This window comes from Rhipicephalus sanguineus, chromosome 2 (genome assembly GCF_013339695.2).
Source record: "Rhipicephalus sanguineus isolate Rsan-2018 chromosome 2, BIME_Rsan_1.4, whole genome shotgun sequence".
In the NCBI taxonomy this organism is placed as follows: Eukaryota; Metazoa; Arthropoda; class Arachnida; order Ixodida; family Ixodidae; genus Rhipicephalus; species Rhipicephalus sanguineus.
Window position 1 is genome coordinate 92,562,188 of NC_051177.1, and position 26,136 is coordinate 92,588,323.

At 46.2% G+C, this 26,136-nt stretch overlaps 1 protein-coding gene across 1 annotated transcript in view; it reads left to right on the plus strand.

The window, feature by feature from the left end:
- The window catches only part of LOC119381746 (trichohyalin-like), a 59,552-nt gene that overhangs the window by 10,853 nt on the left and 22,563 nt on the right, over positions 1-26,136 (plus strand). The window contains 12 exon segments of the mRNA XM_049412884.1: positions 2,219-2,688; positions 7,149-7,274; positions 7,801-7,974; positions 11,880-12,029; positions 14,872-15,126; positions 16,138-16,410; positions 17,589-17,750; positions 19,283-19,669; positions 21,285-21,452; positions 22,200-22,337; positions 22,339-22,467; positions 23,903-24,202. Of these exon segments, the coding sequence (XP_049268841.1) occupies positions 2,219-2,688; positions 7,149-7,274; positions 7,801-7,974; positions 11,880-12,029; positions 14,872-15,126; positions 16,138-16,410; positions 17,589-17,750; positions 19,283-19,669; positions 21,285-21,452; positions 22,200-22,337; positions 22,339-22,467; positions 23,903-24,202 (2,732 nt within the window).

The window sequence follows — 26,136 nt, forward strand, 5'->3', positions numbered from 1 at the left end:
CTCTCGTGGCGAGTAACGCACTGGTGGTACTTTGCCATGGGCCGAGAATATGTCATAGTTTTAAGCTCGATTCCCGTTGAAGGTGTAATGTCACCTTCCGAGACTGTCTCACTGATGCGTATCGCCTGCAGTTAGACAAAACATGTTGCAAGTCTTCTAAATGAGATGAAGAGTCAAATCACTTTGTAGACTGATGAAGCATTGTTTGAAGCTTCGTCAGTCAAGTCAAGACACTCAAGTCCATTCAGTCCATATTCCTTGGCTTTTCGGTTCGAATAGCGAATTGAATAGGATACTTGTTGGGATTTTACGTCCCAAAACCATGCTATGTTTATGAGGGACGCCGTAGTGGAGGGCTCCGAAAATCTAGACCATCTGATGTTATTTAACGTGCACCTAAATCTAAGCACACGGGCCTCTAGCATTTCGCCTCCATCGAAATGCAGCCGCCGCGGCCGGAATTCGATCCCGCGACCTTCGGGTCAGCATTCTAGCACGATAACCACCAGACCACCGTTGCTAACCGAACTGAATAGGAGACTACTGTACTTGATAATCAGATATTTTCGAATAATCGCGCACACCTGAAGCGGGATGTCGCGGTCTGGTTCACCTCGTTGCCTTTACCTTTATTCTCTCTCCCTCCTTCTCTCCCAAACCTCCCCTCTTGCTCGGCATTTTAATAGGGTATTTCACTGTGAGAGTTCAAATTTTGTTTGGCTCTTTAGCTTCAGTGTACGATTTGAGTTGAAGAATGACTGAGGGACAGACTTTAATTTTCACTGCATATCTCCACAGCAAACGACGATGCAGGTTATAGCAGGACATGGCGCTTCGCACAACAAAAAGATAAAGAGAGAGAGAGAGAACATTTCTGCACAAATGCGCGAGCCGAAGGAATTTTCACACACAAAAAAAATATTTAATTTCTACACAACAAATGCTTGGAGGCCGCACTCGGCAGCAACATTACTCTAGTAACGTTGCTCGGCAGAGCATGCTCGAAGGCGAAGCTACTAACTTTTAAACCAAGCTTTTGCACGTCTCGCTCTGAACGGAATAATTAAAGCGAAAAAGAAAAAGGAGATAAGCTCTGCCCTACGTTTTCTTGGTATGAAAACCTTCATATGGGCTTCTTTCCGCTAGGTGGCGCGCCGTACGGAAGATTCTCATTTAATCTTCCCCGCATTATGAGGCTATCAATCACCGCCACCTAATTTACTGTCAAAAAGTTTCATTACCGGCGTTTAAAATAAGGGGAACAAGAGCGGCGGTGACAGCGACTGATAAAAATAAATGGCGCCGAGGAAGCGAAATTTTTCAGCCTGACGTGCAATAACGAAATGGCCAGAAAATGCCGAAGAGAAATGTGCCATGTGAATTTTGCTTTTAAGTTTTAAGTGTATATTTTTTAAACGGTGTCACGCCTACTTAAGGAAAATAGGCAGAATCCTTGCCGTCGTGCAACGTAGTAGGAGGGGATAAGTTGGGAGGAGAAAAATCAGGCCTTGTGACAGTGATGTTCCATGTACTCGGAAGATTCATCTCAAGATAGCTATAATGAAGTCTCTATGTAGTTTCCAAAGCATTTGATCTGCACAGAAAATAAAATATTTTATAAAATGGCTAACGCAAAACTAAAAAAAGAGAAGGACGTGTACAAACGTCGTATTTGTAGTCCTGGCTTTTTTGTTTATTGTCTATTTGTCGTTGCGTTGTGTTTGCTGGTACGTTTATTCAGCTCAAGCTATACTTGACAGAATAACCCCGTGGAGTTTGCATCATCACTTAGACATGGCGCTTTTTCTAGCCCCAACAAACGGGTACATCGGTAAATAAAATTTACATCCCAACTCAGTTTCATAAATGGTTCGGGTGGGCCTAGCTGAAGCTACGTAAAAGAGCAAAACATGAAAAATTAAGAGAGCTGTAGAGGCCATGAACACATGCGATAGAAGGCTCGCTGCGGCAACGTCTGAGTGCTTGTCCTTGTGGCAACGCCTTCGTGTGCGATGAAAATTTGTCGAAGAAAGAACGTGGCTTGAGCCAACGTTTCGGCAAGTCTAACTCATCCTCGTCATGACAAAGACAAGTGTGACAATGTCGACTACCCTCGTCGAAATGTCGGCTCTAGCGTCACTCATCGTATCGACGACTTCTCGTCCCTTCAAGCATCGATCTTTACCAGAACTTCTGCCTTATTTGCATTTCTTTGTAGGTGAGTTGCACGTGACCCTGAGGAGCCGGGAGGTGACGCAAGAAGGCATGGCCGAGGAGGTCGAGTCGGCCAAGAAGGCGCTGGAAGAAGCGCGGCTCAAGGCGAAACAGCAGGAGGCCAAGATGGCGTCCGAACTGGAGTGCCTGAAGCAGAAGATGGACAAGCAGCAAGCAGATCTGCAGAAGGAGAGGAAGAAAGCGGACGCGCTGAAGAAGCAGCTCGAGAGCATGATGAAGGGTTCCGCGGGAGGCGCCGTCGCCGCTTCCGACGTCATCGAGAAGGTCGCCTCGCTGCAGGTCATCGAAGAGACTGCGGCCAAGAAGCAGAAGGAGCTCGAGGAGAAGCTGTCCCAAGAGCAGAACAAGCACAAGGAACTCGAGCAGCGAATGGGCGTCATGTCGAAGCTGAACGAGAGCCTCGCCGCCAGCGTCAAGCTGCTCGAGTCGAAGGGCAAGGAGCTCGAGGAAGAGGTGAGGCTAAGGACGCTATTTGAAGCATTGTTTGATTGGTTGATTGATTACTGAAATACAAAAACGGTTGATCCCTCCGTCGTAGGAATCGGAATAACACGAAAGTAAAACGTGCCCTTGTAGAAGTAACTGAATGTTTACTGTACATTGATATAAGAGAGTTTGTACAATGTATATTGATGTTTGGCAGCTATAGCACCGTTTAACGTGGATGTAACCAGTTTGATGCTTGGTGGTACATCTCCATGCCGACGACTAACGTCCATGTTCAATGATGAAACAAACCCTTGTGGTAGCTGCAGCAGTTAACGGTGAAAGTGTAATCAAAGAACGAGTTGTGATAGCCAGAAGAGCGTCGCATATTGGACGCAGAACTTGGTCGCCATCCTGCGGCATGTTAAAATGTGAACAGCACGGCCACACTAGAGGGAAACGCAAAGCGCGAACGCAAAACGCAAAGCCCGGTATAGCCCGGCCGCAATTTTTCTTGAGGCGAGCGCATAGGCACCGTACAGTCGAGTTTTCCAGTGCGACTGCAGCGCCAGAACGCAAAACCTAGCGGATAAAAAACGCAATAATGAGACGGGGTTGCTCAAAATGGAACGCGATGTGCGCGTCTCCCTCTCTGAATGAGTGGGCGGACTGCGGCCGGGATACACGGGGGACGCGTTCGCGCGTCTGTTTTCTGCGTGCCCCTAACGGCCAATGCCAGCGAACTTGGGACGGGCCAGTGCGAGCAACGCAGCTCCCTCTGGGCAGTGTACGGTGCCTATAGGCGGGAAACGCGGTGTTACAGGCAGGTGAGGCAGGCGCGCGTCGCAGAGCTATTTTTGGTTTGATTAGCGTGATGCTATAAGCGAGGCCGACGCTTTTACGACGCTTGGGTTAAGATCGCCACCTCGCGGTGTGTTAAGGCATTGACAAAATTGAACTTCCATTGAAAACGCGCCGAATGGGACGGACGTGTAACGCGGTGCGGGTACTGATCGCGGAGGCCACAGTTATGATGAATTACTTTACCTTGCCGCTCCCAGAGGGCAACACCACCCCGCCGAGCGGGAGAGTGGTAGATATAAAATGCGCGTTTGTAAAGCCTCTAGAGTCTGTGACCGTGGCGAGATTTAATAGCGATGCTGTTTCCGCCACCACTTTATCGTGCAAAATACTTGGGATTGCCAGGACATGATGTCTTAGATCGAGTACGTAAAATGCCGCTGACACCATCGACAAAAACGTTCTTTTTTTAAATTACATTCAGAGACTTTGCCTGTGAAGACTTGGCTTCGTTCAAGAGACATTTTTGTGTCGTCCGTCGATTGTCCTCTGTGTGATGTGCCAGAAACAATTGAACATTGTTTTATAGGCTGCAGAGATGCAATCTTATTTTGGGATGTGCTCCAACGAACTCTTCAAAAAGACTTTGTGCTAAATTCCCATTCCGTGCGATATCTCTTGCCAGCGAGTTGTAATGACATACCATTCGACATGTTTCTTCTCATTGGAATGCATAGCCTGTGGAAGACGCGCATGTTGCAGAGAAACGCAGAGCCGATAGTTTCCTCAACAGCCCACTTCATTAGGTTGGTCAGATGTCTACGAGCAAATGGAATATCAACCAGAAGGGTATACGGCATTGGTGAGGTGCTTATCCTTACCGCTGTTCTAGCACACAATTGGAAAATCAGTTATGTGATGTATTCGCTATAGAGGTGATTGCGAATTCTGTAGTGCCTTCTGTTCGTCATTGTGTTGCGGTAAGCGCATAATCAACATATTAGTTCTTTGTCTGCATTCAATTGCTTTCAAGTGCTATCCTATGTTGAATAAATACCATGAAAGAAAAAGAAAAAAGTGACCGTGGCGCAGTGGATTCGCAACTTCCAGGTACCGTGGCGCCGCCGAGCGGTGGCCGCCGGAAGCTCTGTTGAGATTATTGAAATGTTGGACCCGCTTGAGCTAGCGAATGTTGTCACTTGTTTTGTCTCGTTTGGGGTCGTTTTGCGACGGTGTGCACGGTCTCGATACGTGACACTTTCGGTTCCTCAATGTGAACGGAAAATAAAAGAAAAAGGCAACTGATTTTACTGCGGGCCTCGGTGCTCACAGCGTACAGCGGGAGGCAAAGCAAAAGCCCCCCCTTCAGATTAGCACCTCGAAAAGCCGTGAGTGGTTAAGCGGGTTAAACTTCGCAAGCAAATAACCAAGGCCCATGAATGTATGCAGAATCCCATTTTGTGTTTGAGTATATGTCTACTACCTCATATCACCTTTCTCGCGCTTCGTTCCTCCGCTCAACACAGTCGCTATGCAGACAGTACCATAACTGATAAGGAATGCGTTCCGCCTCTAGAATATAATGAAAAGTCCGCTTTCAAAGCGTCCATTGCACCATTCCACGTCTGAAGCGGCTGTGAAGTGCCTCGGTGACCTTCACATCTCCAGCTCTTTTTGTTCTGTATTACTTGCTGATGGCGCTGTTTTTTCGTCCCTGTCCCGTACGATGTTACTTATTGCACTTCTCATAAACACCGAAAGCGTAGGATGATAACAGAAACGTCCCTTCTTAAACGTGAAAATTGCGTCTTGCGCTGGTTTCATTCGCTGCTTGTCGACCCATTGTGGCATTCCGCTGGTTTTTTTTCTCTCTTTTTTACCAAGAAAGCGCAATAAAATCGTATTTCCGATAATCGCACATGCCTCAAGTGGTTCTTGTGCTTCGGTCTCGAAGGGCAACACATTTTTTTTTCGTTTACTTACATTACTTCGTGCTTTGAAGGAAGCTGAGCTAGCTACGCGGCAGAATGCAATGCAAGCAAAAATGAGATAAAGCATGTCTCCGAGAACGTCTCTGATATTACTGAGACATCTTTACTGAGTCTCCTACTACCATATCGTGCTAACAACACAGCGGGGGTTGCAACGCGCGATTAAGCGCCGCAAGCAACGCGACCAGTGTGTTTGCTTTATTTACAAATGTGTGCATATTTATCTTCCTAATGAGGTTCCAATAACGTACCCGACATTCGTTTACTTATTATAATATGTCACCGCAACCCTGCTTTCACTAAAACATAAATCGGAGTGCAGCCGAAGCGCAAAGAACTGAACTCTTCGCCAAACATGTACGTTCCTAAATCGTCTGCAGCGGGCCGATAATCTCAACGACCGCCATGTTGGATGTACAGTCGCGCCACCTATAGGCCGTGAAAGTTGCGAATAGCGCGCCCGGCATCTGTTGTTGCGGACCGAGCGATCGTGGGTTCGATGCCCGCTGACGGAACTTTTTTTCTTTGCCATCTGATCGTGTACGTTTTTTCGACGTCATTTCCTTGACAGAAATACGTCACTGAAGTCTTGATGGACCCCAGCATAAAACACTTTCGTGTTAAAAAGGACGCGTACCATCAAGGAAGATTGATTGATTGATTGATTGATTGATTGATTGATTGATTGATTGATTGATTGATTGATTGATTGATTGATTGATTGATTGATTGATTGATTGATTGATTTAGTGAGTGAGTGAGTGCGAACCTATATAATGATCAGCCGTTGGGCAAGCTAGTTTGACGTGCTGATTATTTCCATCGCATAAAGGGGACAACCAAATAGAAAAGACAGCGTCGACTATATGGCGCTCGCTTGTATGTAGTCTGTCTCCTTGTCCTTGTCCTTCTTTATACCATGCCAGTATCAACTCATGTGTCATACTGTTTTACCTTACCGAATGTGTAAGTCAGAATTGCACGGCGAAGCTCTTTTGCGTAAGTACAAATGAACAAATATTATTTGATAGCCAGCGCTGTGTCTTCTATCTTTCGTTTTCTCGTTTCTGCATAAGAAAATAGCATTCCGCCTTTGTACTACATGTGATACGTGTAGTTGCGGTTACGAAATACTAAAGACACCGCATTTTAATTAAGTTATGACAATATTTAGAGAACGTAAGTTAAGAACTTCAGTAGGACGCCATCCTCGTTGGCTTTGACCGTAACCCTTTTGAAGATATTACACACTCCAGAAAGTCACAACTAAAGCCTCAAAGGCATTGCTACACAGGAAAAGCCTCAAGGAGGGACGTGCCTTCTCGCATCCACAGCGAGAGATAAAATTCTTTAAAATATTAGTACAGGGCATCAGTGCTAGGAGTGTGTGTGTGAGTTGTCAGGCGATCTATCGCATTTGAAAGGGAAAAAAAAAAAAGATTATAGCTGCGGCTTCACTCAACGTTCGGTGAAACAAGCATTTTTCTATTTTACTGTGCGAATCTGATTCTCAGTTCTATTAAATAAGGCCGACCCGCAGGTCATTCTTCTCTGCGGGCAAATGGCATCACCGGAACGACGCGTACCAGAGACATAGAATAAAAAGAACTTCTAGATTCCAATACGACTGGGAGATTATATCTTATTTTTGTTAGACATCCCATTCTCTACAAGTATTTTCACTTTTGTCTGCAGCTCGAAAAGCGCAAGAAAGCTCTTCAAAGCGCGGAGACTCAGGCAAAGTTGCTCAAAGGGAAGCTCGAATCGACGGAGAGTGGTTACACGCAGCTCAAGAAAGAGTGCAGCCAGCTTCGTGCCGAGGTAAGTCTATAGCCTTGATGGACACATACAAAAAAAAAAGTTATAGTCCTTTTTAGTGACCAGGACTCTGCCTCTCTTCTCATTTTTTTCTAGCCTGCGTAATCCAATGGTCGAGGACATTGGATTACCTTAAACCAAACGGGTTATCGATACATTGGATTATAAGCGGGCTTTTAAAGTGCCGAAGCACTAAACAGGCTAAAGCCCTAAAGGTGTGCTCAAGTCGAAAGCCCTAAAAGGTTGCGCGGCGCATGCCGTTTCAGTGAGAAAGCTTTCAGTGATGTTAATGCCTGAATGTCAGTTATGCAAATCTTTAGAGTCGCCGCTGCTGTAAAATCACGGTTCAGTCGCCATCTGTACCAAACGCGTCGTTCTGAAGTAACGCTTCGGTTGATGCGTCTGCGCGCTTGCGCAGTTTAGTTTAGTTTATTACATTGCTTCTGTAGTAAACCTGTCGCCGTACATTTATGAGATATATCGCGCCGTTATACAAATGACAGATTGTCATTTGTGTCTTGCCACGTAGTTGCAGGAAGCTAAATCCAAGGATGTCAGCGCGTCAACTACATCGCCGGCTCAGGCCGGTATCATGTGGACCAAAGAACGTGAGGAGTTGAAGCGAAAGCTTGAAGACATGAGACAAACGCTGGACGTTATGACTCGAAAGGAGGTCGAGAGGGAAAAACAATTCCAAGAAAAAGTGAGTATTTAGGTTTAGCGAGTGGTTATTTTTCTGTTATATTCCAAGTGCTTGCATCGGTTGTTGTGCGAGTGCCGATAATTCGCTTGTGCTTTTTTTCGTCCGCGTGTACTGAGTACATAATCACTCATTAACTTAAAATTGAATTAAGTAGTTTTATGTGGCAAAACCACGATATTATTACGAGACATGCCGTAGTGCGGAACTACGCATTGAATTTCGACCACCTGGGGTCCTTTAACATGCCCCTAAACCTAAGTTAAGTTCACGGTTGTTTTTCAATTTCGTCCCCGTCTAAGCTTACCGTGACCAGGAATTGAACCTGGGTCATCGAGCTTAGCAGCGGGACGCCTTAGTTGCTAAGCTATAGCACGTCACCTGATCCTTAATCAAGAACAGCAGCGTAGATTACGATAATGCGTACAATAAGCTATTGATGCTGATACGTTCGCAACGTGCTGGTGCGTCAGGCTTATTTCCCAACTGTCGTAAATAGTGCAGTTCACATGACGTGATTCCACAAGGTGGAGGAGAATTGCGATTCGATTCATAATTGGTCACCGTGACATCTAAGTGTAGTGTAAAGGCTCGTTCACGCCTGCGACTAAAGCACCAATCTCGCGAGCAAGTTAATCGCAAATGGTCGCAAATGGCTGCCTTGGTCGCAAAGCTACTGCTTTGGCTTAGTCGCTCCCTACTCGATTTATCAGTCGCAAAACTCTGGACCAATCAGATGCGCAGGAACAGGACGTCAGCTTATTTTGCGGGGCAATGGCACTGCGAGCAGACGCGAATTCAGTCTGGCGACGGGTATACAGGTCGCACTCACATAGGTCGCCTTGAGTCGCTTTTTGGTGGCATGGTCACATGACCGGTGCTAGTCGCAAGTGTGAATGAACCGTCAAAACGCGTGCTATGGAGACAAAGAGTAATCTGCACTATTAAGCGCGGTTTTATCTTGGACAGTTGTAGTCATCACCGGATTAGCCACTACCGGCTTGGAGAAGCCCTCCTGTAAGATGCACATGTCTCCCTGTAATACAACGTATATTGCACACAATCCTATCCCCAACACGCTACTCCAAGAGAAGCTGGGACACCGGGCGATGTTGTGTTAGCGGTTGGAAAGCAAGAAGGTCTCGCCTCTCGAATGTCGAGGTCTTGTCACTCGTAACTCACCGCCTGTCCTCGCTTCGACCTCGTTCATGGCCAGCCTACCTTATAGCGAGCGCTCCGTAGTCGACGGTGACGCAATCATTCTCAGAAATGGGTGCGAGCGCTATTTTCTTCGACGACGCATCTCTCGGCGGGAGCATGCACTCTATTCCGCAACAACCCATCTCGATCATCTGTCTCTCTTTATTTAATGCGTTTTACATTTGCAAATTGCTTCTTCTTTCTTTCTTTTTTTTTTTGAGTCCCGCTTGCAGTTACACTTGCGCAAAGTTTACGCCGAACGTGGAGCCATGTGTAGTCATTGCTGCGCTTAACGGAAACGCGTTCTCCTATCCTGTTTGCTGACGTCATTGCAGACCCCGTATTGCGCTATTGGCAGAGAGTTTCTTGAATGTCTGCAGTTACTGAAACCACAGCTGAACTAAATTATGCCGAAGTTATCGCTTTCGCGTATTTTTCTAACCGTGTTTCAGATCTGTTACTTGAGGCTTTGACAAAAGCTTTAGCTTACATTTCGAGCATTGTGTAACTTGTCGATTACGACTGTATCGTGTCCTGGACAGATGCACTTTCAGAGCCATCAATACTGACTGGCTAAGTAGAGGTCATCCGCTGCGGTGGAACAGTGGTTACGGTGGGGCTGCTAACCCGAAGGTCGCGGGTTCGATCCCTGCCGCGGCGGTCGCATTTCGACGGAGGCGAATTGCTAGAGGCCCGTGTACTGTGCGATGTCACTGCACAACAGCAGACGGTCGACATTTCTGGAGCCGTTCACTAGGGCGTGCCTCATATCATATCGTGGCTTTGGCACGTAAACCCCCAGATATTATTATTGTTGTTGTTGTTAAGTCTCGGGTTGGTCTGGAAGTGGCGCAATCATTATCATAATCATCATCAGCCTGACTACGCCCACTGCAGGGGAAAGGCCTCTCCCAAGTTCCGCCAATCAACGCGGTCCTGTGCTTGCTGCTGCCACGTTATCCCCGCAAACTTCTTAATCCCATCCGCCCACCTAACTTCCTGTCTTCCCCTCGCGCGTTTGCCTTCTCTTGGAATCCAGTCTGTTGCTCTAAATGGCCAGCGGTTATCTTGCCTACGCGCTACATGCCCTGCCCATGTACATTGCTTCTTCATTTTGACTAAGATGTCCTTAACACCCGTTTGTTCCCTGACCCACTCCAGTGGGTCAGGGAACAAACGGGTGTTAGGGAACAAGCAAGTGTAACTTGCTTGTTCCCTAACGATATGTATACCGCAAAGACCATTTGCTGGAAGGAGCAGTGTAATCAACGTGCTTTCCTCATCATAACGTGGCAGTAACAACGAGACTACTAAGCAAGCGCAGCGAATCCTCAAAATTAATGCCCTCAAAGCACGTAGTTTATGTTCGTGTGTCGTCCAGTGTAAAAGGGAACAAGCAAGAATAAACGGGAACAAGCAAGTGTAACTGCAAGCGGGACTCAAAAAAAAAAAAGAAAAAGAAAGAAGAAGCATCTTGCAAATGTAAAACGCATTAAATAAAGAGAGACAGATGATCGAGATGGGTTGTTGCGGAATGGGTTGTCCCTTAAGGTTACACCTACAATTTTCCTTTCCATAGCAATCATTATACATATATACGCTATTAACTCGCTCACGCAACAACTTCAATGAATCAGCAAGTCAGTTCGATTATCTATCTTCAATAAAGGAAACGGACACTAAAATAAGGCTTCGTCGTTACGATAAGCTAATTATTTACTATTAGCAACTGATTAGTACGTTGCATTTTCGTGCGACGGGAGGTCCACGTAACAATTTTTGAACACGATCCTCTATACGGCACTTTACTTTTCAACCATTACATGATTTTGAGGATTTCACGTGCCGAATTAGGAAGACTCCTCATAACGATATGTATACCGCAAAGACCATTTGCTGGAAGGAGCAGTGTAATCAACGTGCTTTCCTCATCATAACGTGGCAGTAACAACGAGACTACTAAGCAAGCGCAGCGAATCCTCAAAATTAATGCCCTCAAAGCACGTAGTTTATGTTTGTGTGTCGTCCAGTGTAAAAAAATGGCATGTTAAAAGCAGTCCTCGTCAAATTATTTTGATTGCAATAAGTCGAGCTGAAATTGCCGTGGCTTTTTTATTTGTTTATCTGATTTGAAATTTCTTCACTCCTTCGCGTTTATCTTTGCTTTCTATCGAAACTGTTTGAGTTTATTTGTGCTATCTGCGTGATGCAAACTTTGGTACATTAAGAGGCACTTATAACTAGTAGCTATATTTCATACGTCACCTATTTCAGCACTATAATTGTCTCGGTTATTCCAGAACTATCAATACGCCCCTTTCGGTTATACTAGGGGTGAAAAATGAGTTTATTAGCTTTTTAGGATTAAATATAATTAATAGTCGTTGACAGTGTTGCAAAACACCGCAACACTCCTTTTTCGCGCAAGGACCTCTTGCGCAACAATTTTTTGTACGAGTAAAATTTAGGCATGTCTGATGCTGGAAATATGATTAGCGAAGGCTGCCAGCTAATAACAGCGAGCATATGCGAGCAAGGTTGTTCGCGAATTCGGCTTCAAAACTGCAATAATTTTGCGCACACCAATGGAAGCTGTCTCCTGTTAGGTTAAAGTGTCTAGTTTATCCCACCTTGTCGACTTTCATCTGACTGCCGCTGGCAAAATTTGTTATACGGATTATTCTTCATTCATTTTTCTTTCACATTAGGAAAATAGACTCAAGCAAGAACACGAGAAGAAAATGGAGAAGAAGTTGAAGGAGGTGCGTGAGTTTCTGCAGGCAGAAATAAAGACCCTCCAAGAGGAGCACACTTCCATGAAGAACCGTCTCAACGAAACCATTGACAAGGCTGAAAAGGTATTTGTCTACACAGCCGGCCATATTCGTTTACAGTATTTACGTATTCTGTATGTGATCCTCGTCGACTTCGGAAAATCTGATTCCGTGAGAACTCTATGGAAAAGGATGCAAACGTTGTGCGCTGTAGAGCGTAAGAGCGTATACGCGTGCGAATGAGGACATTGCTAAATAAAATGTTCCTGATTGTATTGCATTTAGCGTTGCACCAACGGAACAAAGAAAAGGAAAAGCAAAATAACCAAAAAATATTCTTGTTTTTTTTCCTGTTTTCTACGGGGAAAGGGGGTGTGTGGGGGGGGAGGGATTCTCTTTTTGTTCTGCCAGTGTAGCACTAACTGCAATACAGCCATTACCGTCCACCAACTATGCCCGTTCACTGATTTACTAAAAAAATGCCAGGCCTGCGCGGAAAGCGCAGCACAGTCACAGCGAAAGCTGGAAGTGCGGCATTTCTAGAGCCCGTTGTAAACTCTCTTGAGGCTACTAATACAAGTACACTAGCAAGGTCCCCACTACGCCATAAATCACAATATTTGTGAAATTGGGAAGCACCTACAACGCGATTATTCGTCATTGTGCGCAGAAGCGAGGTTCCAGCTACACATGTGTAAGGCAGTATGTGCACTTTGTTTACGTGACGACTGATGGCGATGAATAATTGTGGCTCAGCCCTTTGTAATGGGTTGGGAGGTTTAAACGACTCACCAGTTACGTAATTCGCATTGTGTGACGCCCGGTCGCTTTTAACTCTCCCACCATGCAATATAACATACATTGACGTGAGAAAGAGAGACAGAGAGAAGGGGGGAAAGAAACTTTATTGAGACCCTGAGGAAATGGATGATGGGCTTATGGGCTTCCTTGGCAACCAATGCAAGTGCACTTGCGAGGAACCCACTACGCTATAAATCATCATAATTTCTGTGAAATGGAAATGCTTACGTGACGACTGATGACGATGAAGAATTGTGGCTCAGCTCTTTGTAATGGGCTGGAAGCTTTAAATGGCTCACCAGTTACGTAATTCGCATTGTGTGACGCCCGGTCGCTATTTAACTCTCCCGCTATGCAATATAACATACATTGACGTGAAAAAGAGAGACAGAGAGAGGGGGGAAGAACTTTGGTGAGACCCTGAGGAAATGGATGATGGGCTCATGGGCTTCCTTGGCAACCAATGCAAGTGCACTTGCGAGGAACCCACTACGCTATAAATCATAATTTCTGTGAAGTAGGGCAGCAGCCACTATGCCATTTTTCGTCATTCAACGGAGAGCCGTGGTACCCGCTAAAAACATGTAAGGCATCATATGCACTTTGTTGGTGTTGTGCCTGATGACGATGAAGAATTATTGCAGAGCCCCTTGTAGTGGGTTGGAAGCATCCAACAGCCCAATCGTTGCGCAATTCGCATTGTGTGACGCCTGGTTACAGAATTCGCGTTGTGTGGTGCGTGGTTGTTATTTCACTCTTCTACCACACTAAATTACATATGTTAGTGTGGTTCCTTCTGGACATGAGGCCTGTATAGCGTCTTTTGCGAGGCAGTTCCAATCACCGGCATGGCTCTGAGGTACAGCACTGGGCTCCCACGCAGAGGACCCAGGTTCGAACCCCGTTCCATCCTGGAAGTTTTTTCTTATTTCGAGCGATAGTGGTTACGGACACCGGCGGCGGCGGCGGCGGACAACTACGCCACCAAAAACGGCCGTTGAAATGATCTCATAACAGCTTTCACTGTAAAACGAAATGCTTTAAACGTTAATCGAACGCGTTCTTGTGAGCCACGAGAGTCTTGTAAGCATCAGTTTCTTTCATGCGTTGAGCCTGTTTTGTTTGCACGAGTGAAATGAGATGGCTGTGTCGCCTGATAAGAAAATAATCAGCTGCATAAACGCCTTACCATACACGGCTAGAGAAATGCATATCCTAGGAGTACAGGTCTGGTTGAGCCTTGAACGCAGTTATCCCTACCAGTTCTTTTTCTATGGTCGCTTTTTTTTTTTTCACTTCCGTGCAACAAACGTGTACGCAATTATCAAATAGCCGAAACGCCGCTTGGTTCGCTTGAGTGTTACGTGATTGTTAACTGCGGAATTTGCCGCCTATCAGATGAATATACAGTGTATATATCAATAGTGTTCCGTTGTCTTTTTTATTCATAAGACTGCGAACTGCACCCGTTTCAATGAGGTCTGATCGCATTGCGCCACGTTGCAGATAGTATCACAGTACTAATGCCTGGTGGAAAAACTTTATAACCCTCATTTCACGTATGGTTTGTATTGCGCGAAAGTACTTAGACGGCTATATTGAAATTATTGGTGATATTTTAAAAACAATGAACGTGGTGTTATAGGCAACGAGAAACGATGTGAAACACGCCCTACTGTTGTCTTGTACTAAGCCTCTCATCGTTTGCAACGGGCTACATCTACTGCACTAGCAGTAGTCAGTACGTATCGTAACAGTTTGGGCGGCATCAGGGTCTCATACGATTTATGCTGAGCTAGACGACTGGCTGTTCCCGCAGTACTTCAAAAGCACGCCTTGATTGCAGCCATAGGCGTGCGCACAGGGGGGGCAGGGGGGGCGGCCGCCCCCCCTAATCACCTGAGAGGGGGGGCGCAAAATCTGCCCCGTACCTTGACCCTTCTAGTTAACTAAGGGGGAGGGCGCAAAATCTGCCCCATACATTGACTTAGCAGGGAGGGAGGGCGCTGCGATGAACCTTTGCCCCCCCTAATGGGGAACCCTGCGCACGCCTATGATTGCAGCGTCAATTTGAAGGTTACTCTGTCTCGTAAACATAATTTCGGTCTCTTTTTATCGCCAACAGAAAGAGAACGAGTTGAAGACGGTGTCGGACAAGCTTCGCCAGCTGAGCAACAGCCAGCGACGCGAGAGGGAAGACTGGCAGCTCAAGATGGATGACCTGGAGGAGAAGCTTCGCGTTGAGCTGCGTAAACGCGAGCGCATGGAGCGTGAACATGAGCTCGAGTCCAAGTCTAAGGCCGAGGACGTGCTGGTCGCACAAAACAGGGTGGTCCAACTGGAGAGAGAGCACCGGCGTCTCGTCGCCAGGCTACAAGAGGTGAGCTATATATGGGGAGATACTGAGGGCAAATGAAATAACCGTGGCAGATAATAGCGCCAAGCTCCGCATGGTGTTGAGGTGTTGGAACAAATGAAGCTCATGAATTCAGAAGTCCAACGGAGGCTTCCGTACGTGACCCCCCCCCTCCCCACCCGAGACTTTTCGTTCCTTAATTTTAACCTACTCAGCATCGTACTCACGAATCTGTGTTGTATTCGATCGCTCTGTCATAATCCTGGGCAAAATAAGGGACGAAAAATTCGTGAATACGGGGTGTCGACGTTTGGGCAAGTGGTCTTTTCTTCAAGGAAGCCCGAGACCACTTGTGAAGACAACTTGCTGAAACGTTGACTCCGGTGACACCTCCTGTTGAAGGATCTTTCATCTCTTCAAGCTTCCATCTTTTCCTGAACTTGTGCCTTTTTTGGGCAAAATACGGAGGCTCCGAGACCTAAATTGTTATTTCTTCCCTCAGTTAGTGTGAGATTGACATTGTTTTGCCTTCTATATTTGCTGTCATCCGCGTTTAATTTCAGCGCTGAACTTTACACTGCAAGTTGTGCTCAGCTGTAATGCAATCGGCTTCGTCAATTTTCTTGTTATCTGCACAGCAAACGAATAAAAATTTAAGATTACGTAAGGAGGGAAGTCGCACTATAAACAGCTTGCACTTTTTGTCTGTGTGTGTGTGTGTGAGAGAGAGAGAGAGAGAGCGGTATGGGGGTTGGAGGAGAGAAATTAAGTTTTCTCTTTAGCACTTGGCATAAGCTCATATTAGAAATTGTCGCTGGGCTAGGTGGTAAACCATTTCAAAAAATATTTGAGCGCTGTATACGTTTGGTGCCTGAATGTGTGCGTGTTGTGGATGTGCCGCTTTGTTTGCGCTCAAATGTTTGTTTTTAAGTAAGGTCATACTGAAGTGGACAAAATCTTGTTGGGAAGAAGAGCATCAACATGCGCGTCAGCGGCTCGCAAGTTGAACATTACAGAACCTTACATCGCTTCTAGATGGAACAGGAGCACGCCGAGCAGCGCAAGCAGATCGAGAAGGACGCGGCGAAGGAGCGCGAGGAGTACGACGATCTGACGACGCGCTACGAGCTGCTCGAGGAGGAGTTTCTCGCCATGAAGAACAACCTGACTCTGGAGAAGGACCAGTTGGACGCTGCGCTCAAGCAGCTGCGCAAGGAGCACGAACGCATCAGCGCCGAGCTGCGCTCCGTCAAGGAGTCGCTCAACGCCAGGCAGGAACTGTACACACGGGAGAAGGCCGAGTTCCAGGTCAGTCACTCCCGTACTTTTGAAGTGCACTAGCACTTGCTCGGTTTCAAGTGCTTGTTTAGTAGTAGTAGTAGTAGTAGTAGTAGTAGTAGTAGTAGTAGTAGTAGTAGTAGTAGTAATGGTAGTAGTAGTAGTAGTAAGTAGTAGTAGTAGTATGTAATGATAGTAGTAGTAGTAGTAGTAGTAGTAGTAGTAGTAGTAGTAGTAGTAGTAGTAGTAGTAGTAGTGAAAACTTTATTAAACATAAGGTTTCTGGGCAAGTGCATGGGGTCCTCAGTCCAGGTCTCCACTGGCGTTTGCGGCTCGCTGGACTTTTTCTTTCTTTTTATTAAGTCTATATGAGGAGAGGTTGGTACCAGTGCAAGGCGTCAGCTACTCCTCTTCCCTTCCATAATATTTGTCGTCGCAAAGCATAAAACAAACACAAATCTGTATAAAGTCACGTACAATACTGACGCACTCAGTCAGATTTCTTCAGTACAAAAATGTGTCCACGCGCAACACAGAAGTTTACGAAAGACAAGCATTCATGCAACTGAAATGTCCACAGATAACACAAGAATTCGCTAAGGTGTTGTCATAGCCGATCATAAGACATTTGGGAATTGTCTCTAAAGTGCCGCTTAGTCGAGCAGAGCCAGCTGGCTCTCCCGATTCTTGCTAGTGCTTGTTCATTCGCCAACAAAATCGTAGAAGCCATTGTGTACTCCACCTGACCTGTATAGTAGGGTCAATATGAAGCAGGTTGCAGCTTTGAAAAAAAGAACTTCGTTGACAACTCAGTCATTGGAATAACATTGAACGAAGACAACATCGTTGTTCTTATAACGAACAGTGCGGGTAACCAACGTTAGCAAAATTCATAGCTCATCATTTACCATTCTTTAGCAAACACTATTCATCACTAGCCATCACTTAGCAACATTAGCCGACGTGACGGTTGCTAGTAGTTAGCCAACATTAGTCAGTGCTAACTAATGCTCGTTAAATGGGAGTGAATACGGTAGCTGAATTCGGCCAGTAGTAGTCATCGTACCAGATTACGGAGTGTGTATAGAATAAACCCGGGAATGAATTGACTTCTAAACCCCAGTGAATGAAATGTAGAACATTCGTAATGTTGACGATCATTTTGTTCACACGATCTTGTTTTTTTTTGTTTTTTTTTTTTAATGTAGAACTTGATACGCGAATTGGAGGTTAAGGTGACCCGCCTGAAGGACATCGAGGCCGAGAGGAACCGAATGCGCTCCAACCTGAACGAGAGAGACGCCATCATCGAAGAGCTGAAGAAAACGGAGAGGTGTTTTCGGGAGGAGAAAGAGAAGCTACGGAGAAAGGTGAGCAACCGGAGAGTGCGCTATTTTGAGGTAGTTCTTCAGAGCGCCGCCGAATGCGAGGGCGGTGCTACTGTAGTTGCTTCTTATAGTTTGTGTGGTGATGGAGAAATGCCGCTGAACTTTGAGAGTCGTTCGAAATTATTCGTGACGTTTTACTATTAGTCGACTTTTGTTCATTCAAGAAACATTATTTAATGCGTGCGCCGTCGATTATTGTACGCCTTCAAGCGTGGCTATCTCATTGCCACTTAATCTTGCACAAATTACAAAATAAATTTCAGATCGGCAGTGGAACTCAAAGTTGAGTAAGTTGGCACAGCTAAAACGTTTGTGTCAGTGCTTTCCTTTCTGTTGTGGCCTTGTCTGTCGATCACGCTGAAATCTGCAAGAAAATGAAACTCCATATCGAAATGTCTAGGTAGCATTGTACAATGACGAGGGGGCCTTTCTTTTGTTGTTTATCTTGCCTTCAGGCACACTTTATCTCCGGCAATGTTCATAACACACTGCATAATCAGCAAAGTTATAGAAAGTAGTGATAATTTAATACTGAACGAGTAAAGCGCTATAAAAGACACACGTAATTTCTCTTGGCCTTGGAAGTGCGCTTTGCCGCTGAGTACCTGTTGTTGCAGTGAAGAGCACATTGGCTTATCGGCCTTTGCGGCATCGTCTCTTGGCGCTCGTTGGTGAAATTCGGCTGGGCGAAATTAAGAGGACATTATTCTCTTGATATATAAATTGAATATGTTCCATTTAATTCTTGCTAATTTCAATAAACGCGGGCGGGCGCTCATACGAAAAGCAATCAGAACAGTGTATATACTCAAGCAAAACAACGCGGACTTAAAAGCTATGCCCAAGAGCAATTACCTTTGGCGCTTTAAAACTGAGTCAGTACTGTCATTATAAAAGAGGTCGGTCGGATATCATTGTAATTAGTGACGGATATACATTAATATTTGGCGTAATAAATGGTTTCCAAACTGCGTGCTGGTATAACTGAATCTTGTTTTATCCTGCATTTTTTATTTATCCAGAGTTTATAAACAACACAGTGATTGCGCTTAGGGCCCACTAGAGCGTTGTTGCTTTTGAATACATTGGCGTAGCCAGCGAGGGGGGCGGAGGTGTTGGGGTGTTCAAATCCTCCCTCCCCCTAAATTTTGAAATTGTGCTTGTGTATATGTTACACGCACACATATAAACACACACACAAGCATTCGCACGTTAAGGAACCCCTAGTGATGAAAATTTCTGGAGCCCTTCCCTACGACATCTCTCATAATAATGTCGTGGTTCTGGGACGTTAAACCTCAACAATTATTATGATATTATTACACGAGCATTCATAACGAGTGGTTAATCTCCCCCCCCCCCAATTTCCAAAAAAATAGTTCTGGCTACGTCCGCGCTTGAATACCTAGTAACCTTTATTGGCCTGGGCATCAGTGTTCTTTCACTTCTTCTGCGGTTCGCACGTTGCCTACTACACCGCCTTCACTTTGTATACTACACCGTCTTCCACGCAGAACGAAGAGCTGATGAAGAGAGTGGCCGAGCTTGAGCGCTCCGAGAGGCACCTTCGCACGTTGACCGTGGGCGGGGCCAAGCAGGAAGCGCCTCAGCAGCCGACGGTGCCTCAGAACCAGCAACTGTCTCAGCAACAGCAGCACGAGCTGCGTGCGCGACTCGAGCACTCGGGCCACGTGCACAAGGCGGAGCAGGCGGCGATGAGGGCGGACTTCGAGGGCCGCGTCAACTTCATGGCGGCCGAGCTGCAGGCGCTGCAGGGCCAGGTGACGTCGCTGGCACGAGAGAGGGACCAGTTGCGCGAGAAGCTGGACGAGGCAGCCCGAGAAATGGAGCAGCTGCGCGCCAGCACGGCGCGCAGGGAACGATCCAGGGGAAAAGAGGCGGTAAGGTTGCCCTTCGTCCTTCTTGAATACAACGAAAGAAGGGGACTGATCGAGGGCTCCTCTTGTTTGTTGGACAAAACTTAATAAAACGAACAGACACTGAAGCTAAGGTAGGTACAGGGGACACTATTTGCTGGTTTGAACTGTAGCGTAGTAATTATGACATAAATGGAAAGTAATTAAAGTAGAGGAAAAATCACCTTGCCGTTAGTAGGGACAGAACCTGTAACCTTGTCATAACGCGTCCGAAGGTTGTAGGTTCGGTTTTTACCAGAGGCAAGTAGATATTTATCCACTTTGAATCCTTTCCATTTAAGTCATAATAACTATACTACAGTTAAAACCTACAAATAATGTCCCCTCTACATTCCTTACCGTCATTGTCTGTTCCTTTGATTAAGTTCTTGAAGACAAAAAAAAAAAGACTTGCACCGGTGGTCATAGACCAATAGCGATATCGTTACTGTGAGGAGTGTGTGTGTGTGTGTGTGTGTGTGTGTGTGTGTGTGTGTGTGTGTGTGTGTGTGTGTGTGTGTGTGTGTGTGTGTGTGCGGTGTGTGTGTGTGTGTGTGGCGCGCGCGTGCGTGTGTGTGTGTGTGTGTGTGTGTGTGTGTGTGTGTGTGTGTGTGTGTGTGTGTGTGTGTGTGTGTGTGTGTGTGCTCACCCTCTTTCTCTCCTCCTTTAACTTTCAAACTGCCCGCATCCCTTACCTCAGTGAAGGGTAGCATACCAGTTTTCCTAAACTGGTTAACATTCCTGCCTCACCGTCCTGTTCCTTCCTTCTTTCCTGCACAACGCTTGGCCTCGCACCGCGAACATTGGGAAAGGGGCAGGATTTTCTCGCAAGTGATGTTCTTGCACGACGTCAGCATGTGCAACATAGCGTTTCCAGCTTTCACGACTGGTAAGTAGTTTAGCTTAAGTGGAAGCTAAAGAGAAAAATAGGTTTAGCATATCAGCAAATGCACCCGTTGGAGGAATTGAAAACAAAAGGCACTCTTATTGTGGGAAGAAGCCTTTTATCCTTGACTTCAGTAGCATCATCGCTTTGTCTCCATTTCACTTCCTTGAGTGCCATGTGCTGAACCTATAGCACGTGCTTGTTTAACCTCTCTGACATTTCCCTTTGCTTCTCTCTCACTCTCTCGCGTTTTCCATCGGTGTTTAACGAGGTTACTTACGACCTCTAACTTGTTGACTATTATCAACTAGTTAGAAAGAACCACGAAATGGCGATGCTAGTTTTCAGAATAGTATTAAAAAACTGCCGCTTTTCTCGCGAATTGTAGTGATCATTCAATAATTCGAAAAAAAAAAAATCCTATTTCCCCACAGGCTTACATGTATCCGCTTGCACAGGGTCATGGAACTGCTCAGTGTACTTCTAAGCTAGTTTGCAGTCTTGTAATTAACGCGTCTGGTTGATGTGTATTGCGCGGAAGCGCACATTTTTCGTACTTTCATAAGAGTCCTTATTACGCTTACTTCAGCTGACGCAGCGTGGTAAGCGAAAACGTTGCTTGTCACTCGATTAAAGAAAGGGAAGCGTCGGCACTGGAGCGATCGACTGACACTTAGCTTTCCACGTGCTCACGACTGTTGTACTTCGTTTCAGTTCGATTCGATGCAGAAGAAAGCGGAGGAACTGCGCGCGCATGCTGACGACCTCAAGAACCAGTTGGAGGAGTCGTTAACGGACAACCGCAAGTTGCGCATACAGATGGAAGCTGATAAGAGTTCCTGGGAGATACAGCTCTCTAATCTCAAATCAAAACTTAATCAGGTACGTGCATTTTACCTTAAAGCGATGGTAACTGCAGGTAGTGATGGTTTCGCCAGAAGTTGTTGCAGTGCCTAAAGGGAATGAAGTAGCTAAGGAGAGTCGACATTCTTTCTTCGTGCCTACGTGTAACACTAGTGGCAATGATAGCAACCACAAGCAAATAGAAGTAACAATACCATAATTATTAGGAAAACGGCTGTGAGGTCAGCCTGCATTGACGTTTAAGCATGCTACTCAGCATTGAAAAAGGAGAGCGAAAATAAAATTTAAGACTCAGGGAGTTGTTTATGAGGAGGAATTAAGGGGTGGTTTGCGTGAAGATTGACTGGCGAAGTTTATTCAGAGCGCGATATGAAAACTACACATTCGTGCTGGAATTCGCTCTAGCTATACGTATTTCGGAAAAAGGTATAGACGAAAACGACAGAAAATGACGATACGACATCACTTATACATTAATAAGCACTATACAGACGAAGATGAAATAGGGCGCTTGTCTTGATTTGACTACACAATGAGATGTCTTTCAAGCGTAAACGCACGTACTGCCACGCAATAAGCTGTTATATTAATGTAATGTACTTTATTAATGTAATATACATGATCGGGCCTGGTTAGGTACATGCCTTTCAGCAACTTTTTTTTATTCGGAGTAGCGGTGATAAACATTTACCAACATTAAGAAACCGCAGCCGTCATTGTGTCTGATGCCTTTTATATTTTTGCTTGCTCTAATTCCTCTGCCAGTACGAAGAGCGCAACATCTTGGAGGCCAGCAGAGGCTCGGCCAAGCTGTACGCCAAAACTAGGCTGGAGCTTGCCTGGGAGAAGGAGCGAACCGACCTGCAGAAGGTCCTCGGAGACACGCAGACCGCGCTGGCCGAATCTCAGGCAGCGACTGCTCAGCGCCGAGGCCCAGCGCGAAGCCGAGCGCGGAAACCGCCGAGAAGACAATCCAAGAGCTGCGCAAGAAGGCGAAGGCGGTCAGGACGACGTTTCTAAGGACATCGTCGAGGTGAGTGCACCATCTTCACAGACGACATTTTCGCACGCATTGACGAAACTTTTGCAGAGCTAATTGCACCTCCTTCTACGCAGCTAACTGTAGGGGTTTACTTTCTTTGCCCATTGCAACCGATATTCTGAATATTGTCACGTGGTCGTGACGTCGACGAACACAGCAGTCGGCGTTTGTAGGATGAAACTGTTTATTTGGCCGAACTTGTGGCCGGAAAATGAGAACTATAACTACAGCAATGCGCGCTGTACAATGATAGCGGCGAACAGGGCGTCGTCCGTCGATCAACTGACAAGCGGTGAAGCGCGTCGGCATTTAAACATGTGCCGTCGAATATTCCAGCGTTATCGCTGGCTGTCGTGCAAATTCTAGAATAAGCTCGAGTGTGCGCGTCTTGCGCGCAATCTTAACAAAACGATCTACAATGATCGCGAAGGTTCTCGAACAACGAGGCGCGGTTCGCGCTGAGCGTTGCTGACAGTCTTTGTGGCCGAAAACCGAATACAGCAAAAGTGATAAAGAAACGCGCGTGGCAATATGTTGTGGCTTCTCAAACCGAACTTGACGCTGAGCTCTTCCTCCTCGGCCCTATTGCACTATAGTTGGATACAACTTAAGAAAGCTGGAAAGGCCCCGCCCAGACGACCGAAGCGCGCCAGGCGATCGCATCCGCTGCTAAAGAAATAGTCCCGCGCATGCACTCGGCGATGTACTCGGAAGGCGGGGTCACCGGCCGTCCGGCTCATTACGTCAGTCTGGAGTGCGCGCCCATTGGGGCAGGCTTGTGCGCATCCACCTTTGAAGAGGAAATGCCGCGAATTCACTTCTAAAGCTGCACCCGACTATAGGCTGAAATATTATGCAAGAAAAGTCCAGAACCAAGAAAAAGGCGTCTATTCGCAGTCAAAACGCAGGCCTAAAGCACGCAAATATTGCGAAAAAAAACCAAACAAGCGTAGGCAAGATGTCATTTATATACCGACGACTCGGCGTTTTCTTGCTCTGCCTGGCCGTCAGCCTTTAGAATCTGTGCAAAAGCGTGAGCAAACACTAATTGCGCGCGGGTGTATGATGCCAACATAGGACATTCAAAATATTTCTGTGAGAAACTGCGTGTTCAAGTATGACTGTTTGTATTAGCTGTACATATGGTGTCACCTTCCTTGATGTTTTTCTTATTGGATTTGTACGCTAACTACAAGGCGTAATCTGTGCTACCTAAAGGTGAGAATTTCCCCAATTCATGAGAAAGGCCCGCTGCTAAATGCCTCCGTCCCGCAATAAACGTAAAAGGATACCGAACGTGCAGATGATATGACGTACGTATTCAGTTCTTTTTTATGACGTCATACACTGACCAACATGCATCGCAGGGGCGTGAGATTTGTTCTAAAGGTCCGAACAATTCCATTTTTTTTTCCTCGGCGCGCAGCTGCAAACTGACCTCGAGGAACTGAAGGACACGCACAATCGCCTCAAGACCCAGTACGATCGGCTACGTCGCGAGAAAGAACGCATGGACAAGGAGAGGGAAGACCTCCGATATCGTGCCGCCGCCACGCTGGACGTGCAGGCGCTCGTCACCGACCTGGTCGAGGACGTGCACAAGATGGCCGACTTGGTCAAGCTCGAGGGCATCTTCGCCGCCGACCAGGGAAAAGCCAAGGCGGCCCAGAGACCCCTGCGCACGGGATCGACTCCGAAGGACGACCTCATCTCTCTGCTTCAGAAGGTACTTTCTTTTGGATTTCGACATGAGAAGTTCACTTATACAACTCTATCGTTGGCTTGAGTTGTAAAAGTGTATAGACCACCTTTCGGAAGCGGTTAGCCGAAATTAGGCATTGTTGGTACATAGTATGCGACTAACTACGGTAGTTGTAGGAAATTATCGGACATTATTAGTCCTTGTTATAGAAGGTAAGTGGAGGAGGTCAGTAGGAAGACGTTGCCTTCGAAAACGCAGAGAGGCCGGGATGGGGTAATCGCCCTCTCACCGGCTACTCAGCTCAGAGGGAAGGGCAAGACGAGAAGACGAGGAGTATACGTAGGAGTGGTGATGCGAGTAGACAGTATGATGGGATTATGCGGTAACTATGGGCATGGCCGCGCTTTTAAACTTGGCTGAAGAAGGGACGCGTCCTCCTCCCACCTGGCATGGAGGAAGGAAACAGTTAGGAGGGAGCATTGCGCAATGAGAAAGAAAGAAAAGAAAGAAAGAAAGAAAGAAAGAAAGAAAGAAAAAAGAAAGAAAGAAAGAAAGAAAGAAGAAAGAAAGAAAGAAAGAAAGAAAGAAAGAAAGAAAGAAAGAAAGAAAGAAAGAAAGAAAGAAAGAAAGAAAGAAAGAAAGAAAGAAAGAAAAAAGAAAGAAGAGGACCTACCAATCTGTTATGCACATATGAAGCTCCCGTAGAAAATCCGTCTGTTTTCGTATATTCTATTACATTATTAGATACCGATGTAACGAGAATATATGTTTATTTCGGTACAGTCTAATATTTTTCCTATGTTTTTCTTTTCCTTCCTTCTTCACCCCGTATCCTCTGCCTAGTATTTCTCTTTCATGCGCTCATATATTTTCATTCCTTTCCCTTTATCAGAATTTACTGTTTTTCTTGTTTCGGGGGCGAATCTTCGCGCGCTCCCCCTCTCCCTGTTGTCGCTACAGCCACACCTTTCGGCAGGCTGCCCCCTTCCTGGAGAACGCCCAAGCCAAGCGTTATGAAAGGTCGCTCCTCTCTCAGATTTGAATCGCTGGAGCCGAGCCCAGCGCAGTTCGTTACGCGGCCGCGCGCCGTCGCAGGAGGTGCTCATACGACTCGCTTTACCTGACAAGCAGTCTCTCCTGTGTAGACCCCTGTGGAAGCAACCTCGTCGCTCCTGCGTCGGCGCCTCTGGGCGTGTCGGGGCGCAGAACGGTTGACCTCCCTCGTGCGGTCGACGCTCATCCGTCTGCGTGCAGACTTAATTGCAATGAAAGATCTGTACTGTGCAAGTGCGCATCTTGATTCGCGCAGTCTTACACAGCCCTCAGTGGGTGGCTCGGGTTCAACTTGGCGCACCTGCGGGCTTCTGTAACGCTGTTCTGTTGATGTGTTTAAGATTCACATCAGAGTACACGGCACGGTTATATTACTGACAGATTATTTGTGGCACAAGTGCCTGCAAGCCCGTCCAGTCGAGCACTTCCTTCCGATTTGCCGAATATTCAGATAAGGTGTTGTAGAACAATAAAACTGGTACGAAATCGAGGGTTCTTGTTCGAGTTAAGCGCTATATTGGATACATATGATATCGGAGCATACGTTTGCTTAAGATAATAGACCAGTTACTTGTCAGTACAGTAAATGAAAATTAATCGAATGAGTTCATTGAAAGAGTTGACGGTTTTCTTGTGAGCTGCTGGGATTGTTTGCGGCACCTGGCGGAGAAGATCTCAACTATGCGCTTCTTTTTACGTGGCCTCTGCCATCGGCTTCGGCTGTGCGACGTAACACAGTGTTAACCCAAGGAATACACTAGGACAGACACGAACGCCTAAGTGCGACTGCCATTACCACTCAATGATTAGGGTCGCCTCTAACTTTTTGTCATTGCTAGCTTACACGTTAGCGAGGCAGAGGCCACATAAAAGTGCTTACTGGCAGCGATGCAAAAGAAAAAAAA